General features: G+C 32.6%; 1 protein-coding gene across 1 annotated transcript in view; it reads left to right on the forward strand.

Moving 5' to 3' along the window:
- Positions 1–5,368, forward strand: part of LOC111374594 (anthocyanidin 3-O-glucosyltransferase-like) — a 6,446-nt gene extending 1,078 nt beyond the window's left edge. Inside the window, exons 3-4 of the mRNA XM_022997293.1 lie at positions 4,720–4,723; positions 5,202–5,368. Coding sequence (XP_022853061.1) covers positions 4,720–4,723; positions 5,202–5,368 — 171 coding nt within the window. The remainder of the gene's footprint in view (positions 1–4,719; positions 4,724–5,201) is intronic.
- Positions 5,369–5,743: the final 375 nt, after the last annotated feature.

Below are 5,743 nucleotides of genomic sequence, written 5' to 3' on the forward strand. Positions count from 1 at the left end.
TTCATTAACAAGTAATAAAGTGAAATTTTAAGTTCCGAATATCGTCCCACAGAGATGGAGTAGTTTAATTTTATCTACCTTAACCTTAACCGAAACGAATTTATCAAAATAGGAATTTATTCTTAGAAAAAACTCTAATTTGTGAAAACCCCAATTTCGCTAAATGACTTGATTATTCAAACTATTTGTTTAAATGAAATTAATCGCAAAATGATGATTGGAATGCAAAATTGATTGTATTCAATAAAATTAGAAAATACTAGGATCACGAATTCCTATGTAACAATCACTTGAAACCCTAATTTCACAATCTAACAACACAGTTTGATTACTGACGACTCAATGCTCCTAAGCCTATCTAACACACTCTCTCGAGCAATATTGAACATATTCTTATGTACCACCAGCCTATATTTTTATGACAAATGCATATACATAAGAATGCATGGGATTTTATGAACAATTAAAAAATCAAGTAAAGCATAGAGGTATATTTCTATCTCCTATCGGACCCTTCGATGATCTATACCTTGTCAAATCTATTTCCCTCCTCTTGAATGTAAGAAATAAATCACCACACATCACACAATAGCGTGCACTCAATCATAGATGAAATTAATGTATATAAATCATTCAAATAATCAAATATGCGTTTAATTATCAAATTGCAAGAATTAAAATCCAAAAATCATATTACATAGTTCATCGATCTCCTAGCATGAGAAAACTTTAGCCTAACATTGAGAATTTAAAGGAATACATGAATTCTTGAAAATAAAACATCACCAGATATTGATATTTGATGAAATCTTGATATTGATATTTGATGAAATCTTGATGTTTTTCGTGAAATCTCTTGTTTATCTCCCTCAATTTGTTCTCCAATAAGTGTTTTGTTCTCCTCCAATACGTTCTAGCCCTAATTCTAATGAGTCTAGGCTTTTATATCACGTCCAAATCATCTTCCTATAGAGTTATAGCGTAAAAAGGAAACTGCAGAATCGACCCAAAATTTTACACCATGCGAAAGCATGGTTTAACTAGGAGGTTCAAATCCCCTATTGGGGACTGTGCGACTGCATGGAAATAACGCCATGTGACCGCATTGTTTAACAAACTTCCATTTTGAGCCGTTTTAATCCTCAAACTCAACCTTCTTATTTATTATCTCTTTTCTTCGACTATTTTGTTCCATCATCTCATATTAACCTTCAATTGGTACTTGGCACTATCGATTCTTCGATTGCTCCTTTGGTTCATCTTCTGGATATGTGCATTTCGGTCCCTAAATTTTTACTTTGCTTCGTTTTGGTCCTTTTTGCTTCTTTTTCTTGTGAATTCCATCAAGTCCATCAACAAACCCTACAATCCAAGAATTAAACGAATTTAGGTCACATTTCAAACACTTTGCTCATTTTAGTCATGTTTGTGAGTTATATAAGTGCATAAAAACGCATTTATCAGTATTTATTTCAAAATAGACCATACTCCGTGTGTCCCTCCTGTTTCAATTCTTACTATTAAGTCTATTAGTGATGCTAAATCAGACTGCGAGCCTACCAAATATCACACGCAACATATGATGACAAGGAATGTGACGAGATCACACGAGATATAATTTTTATTATGTGTTAAATTACCACTTCACTTTTCATTGATTATAGGTCAGCTTTTGTGTCACTCTTAAATTTGCAAGTCAATATTTCGCGCTTCAATCTATGTTTTTCCGGTTCCTTATATGCCATTATTTGGGCCATTTAGTTACATAATTACATATGCCATCTCTCTCTCTCTCTCTCTCTCTCTCTCTCTCTCTCTCTGTGCTTCTATTTCCAATTGCTCAAAATGGCTAAGGCTTTGTTTGCGGTCTGTTTCTCTCGAGCCATTTACTGCAGCAAGACAGATATAAAACCTTCTCAATTTTGTTTCCATTTCTAATAATAGATCAAAAAAACCAAATTGTACGTGTACCACTTGAATCTGAAACAACAGAGTTCAATAGTGTCATGATATCAAAATAAAAACCAAGAAAATATATAATAAAAAGGTCCATTCTCTTTAAGGTGTCAATGTTAGGTAATGTACCAACCTCATCCGTTGGCCCTCACTCACCTTTAAATGCCCATAAATTGAGCCACCTACAACCACTTGGCATTATACATGCTACTAGTCCCCTTACATAAAAGAATGGTTGTTGGGAATGGTGGCTGCATCTTGTCGAAATAACTAGTGCTCTGCACGTTACACTTGTGATAGTTTAAATCGAGATTTTGTTACTTGTACATAAAAAATGTGCACAAGCGGTTATCGAAAATGATGCGGAGCGAAAACATTGAATTAAAAAGTTAATTGTGGTTTTAAGCTAACAAATGATAGTGTCATGTAGCATAGTAATTAATTTTTTATATAAAATTTGATATCCATGTTGCAAAATCCTTTAAATTGTGATGGTAATAGCATTATTTGCGTTTTCTGCCATACATGTACTTAAAAGTGCATAAATAAAGCTACTAATTTTAAGCACCTTTTAAGCTTAACCATACATACTGTTAAGAGCTCCCACTTCCCAAAAACTAGACATTGACATGTTCCCTGTGCTTCAAAGAGTGCTGCTATATGTCCAAGGCCCATGTGGCCCTAGGCATTATACATACTTGAAGTACGCACATAACGTGCCAACTAACACTCACCGATGAACTTTGTTACACAAATTGGACATTTGACAGGATTTAAAGAGGAGACACATGTCAAGCATTCACTAGACAGTTGAAAAAAAGAGCCACAAATGCATTGACACACAATACCTGCTTTTATATCGTGTCAACTGCCTCTGTCTCAGTAGCTTAATCACTCACCTATACATATACTGCTCATTAGATCGTCCCGGTGCAACCTATTTTTACTTGTTTGATGAGAAGAATTATATTGTACTAAAAATATTAAAAGGAAAAAAATTAAAACTAAAAATTTATTTACTATACTCTCTACTTGTATCTATCATATCCTACATATCTAAAAGAGCGAAAGAAGTGTCAGGACACGTGTTGCAAATATGTATCATCCTCCGCTAACTTTTTTTCATTTTTTCCTCTTATTTCATTAGCTAAAACGATGTGTTATATTGGGCCCATTGGGAGGTCCTCTCTCCCCATTCTTCCACTTAATCTACCATTCTTGCACTAGTGTTCTTCTTCTTCATCTTCTTTCCCTTTTATCCAAGAGCTAAATAATAATTTCATGCCAAAACTGACATAACATGTTTAAAAACAACTTGAGGAGCAGATTGCCAGGTTTATGAATATGGGTTAACATTTTTGTGTAATGGTTGGGATAGTTTTAGTGCATAACATCTTGTAACTCTTTCATGTTGCCTCCTTTTTTTTGGGTTAGTATTTCACATCTTTATTCAAGAATTCATAGATTGTGGATTGCTCAGATTAATTCTAGCTATTCTAATTCTATCGGAAGTCACTATTCAATTTTCTTTGTTTATTGATTTCTTAAATATGCAATATGATATATATATATATATATACACAAACATATTATTGACGAAGATAAATTTTTTAATGCTTTCCATGGGTTAAAAAAGATGAAGCAGCACTACAAACAAATCATTTGAAATAAAAAGATGTCTACAGAAAATGCTCTCTGTGTAGCGTGGAGAGTTGCACGAAGAGACACAACGGGAGAGGTGCAACACCTCTCCACGTGGAGAACCGTGCACCTCCATTTTTTTTCTTTTTTTCTCTTTTCTTTAAGTTAAGAACTCCAATTCCTCGATTTTTGGAAAAAAATTGGGTTTGTCCGTTTTTTACAAAATTTTAGTCAAATTTGACTGCAAATAGGCCAATAAACAAGACTCGTCTCTAATGTACAGTCAATTTTGGGCAAATTTCTTTATTTATGCCTTCTTTTATAAGTTTTTTCCTTTTTTGGTAAGTTTTGTTTTGGTTATATTTTAATCAATTTAAATCGGATTTGTTTGTTGGAGAATAATCCTTAAGAGTAAGACCATCAATTTTAGTCATTTTCTTTTTTTCTTTTTTTTATATTTCCATTTTTAGAATTTTTTTATTTTTTTAATAAAAATTCAATAAAAAATTTGAGTTTCCCTCGGGTTTTCGCTATATAAAGCATTATAAGCCCTTTATGGAAACATTGATTGATAGAAATAAAAATTTTCGTGAGTTTTTTTCATTTGTGAGATTTATTCATCTTCCCTATAATCTTTCATTACGATAGCAACCCAAAAAAATCAAATAATGAAGAAGGAAGTCAAAAGAGAAACAACAAGTGCATATTGTGGGGGGAGAGAGAGTGAATTTACCAAATAGATCTAATTTTGGATAAATAAAAAATTCTTTCTCACTTTCCACTTGGAATAAAATGGAAATGATTGAGACATGGGAGTGTCTTTAGAGTTGATAGTTTGCATCATCTCGCGACTTATCTAAAGATTGAGTGTGTAGCTCTATCACAGGACTGTTATACCTTAACTTAATGCTTACATTTTTTTTTTCTCCCATTTTGAACAAGGCTATGAAAGGAATTTTTTTTTTTTTTTTTTTTTTTTTTTTTTTTTTTTAATTTTTAAAAACAAAATCCAAAAAAACATAATTTTGAACAACTAATGCATCAAAATAATAATTTTCTTGTTTAACCAAATACATTTTTGATTTGTGAATGTTGCCATCTACTTGAATTGTGCTTTAAAAGTTCGGTGAGTAATAATATTACATCCATATTATGTTAAAAGTTCTTCATTGAATTAATGTGATTTTTTTAAATAATTTTATGTTTGGTTTGCATGACTATTTCAAATTGTATGGATTAATTGAGCTTGCAAATAATGGACTCTTTTGACCGTGTATATTCATTCTTACAATGACATTATTGATGTGTGGATTCAAAGAGCGACGATAACTTTTTGCAATTTACTTGCAGGTCTTTCTTGTGTTCATTTTATTCAGTTCCAATTTATAAAATGTTGTCATGCCCGTTTAACAACCACCATACACTTATATTTGACATTCCCCGACAAATGTGCAATACACGTTTTCCTCACTAGTCTTTATAAAATTTTCTATATCAAGAATTGTAGCTCAAGCAATTGTTTGGTCTTGCCACCATTTAAGATATGCAGCATATATCCCTCATGTTTACCAACATTGTTGGGTTTGTGATCTAAATGCATATAGGGTTTGCATGGTTTGATGGGACAATTAGAACACTCGATCATATTTGGCATGTTCCTGATTTGAAGAATAATCTTAACTCATTGGCTACTCTTGATTCAAAAGAGTACAAGTTCATCGGTGGAGATGAAGTTTTAAAAGTTTGCAAAGGTGTTCAAGATGTATGGTAGGGGCGAAATAAGTTCTAGTTATACATCTTGCAATGTCTTTGTCGAGGAACAATCTGCAAAGGTTTAGTACCATGATGGATATTCAGTTTGATACAATACCATTAAGATTTGATTTGGGGACCGTGTTGAAAAGTATAGCTCAATTGAGTTCAAAGGATATCCAACACCTATGGTATCATCCTATTCAATCGCTAGGGACTGGCCTATTATAGAAAGGTACGAGAATGGTACTTTTGTTGTGCATTCGTTAAGTGTATTTGAATGTGTTTAGTCTAGCAACGGGCCTTTTACAATAGTATTTGGTGTAAATTCTATTTCAGGGTGTGATTCGACCCTTTTTGAAAAATTTCAAATAATTTGTGACTTTTTGGAAAC

The sequence above is a fragment of the Olea europaea genome, chromosome 2 (genome assembly GCF_002742605.1).
Source record: "Olea europaea var. sylvestris chromosome 2, O_europaea_v1, whole genome shotgun sequence".
NCBI classification, from domain to species: domain Eukaryota; kingdom Viridiplantae; phylum Streptophyta; class Magnoliopsida; order Lamiales; family Oleaceae; genus Olea; species Olea europaea.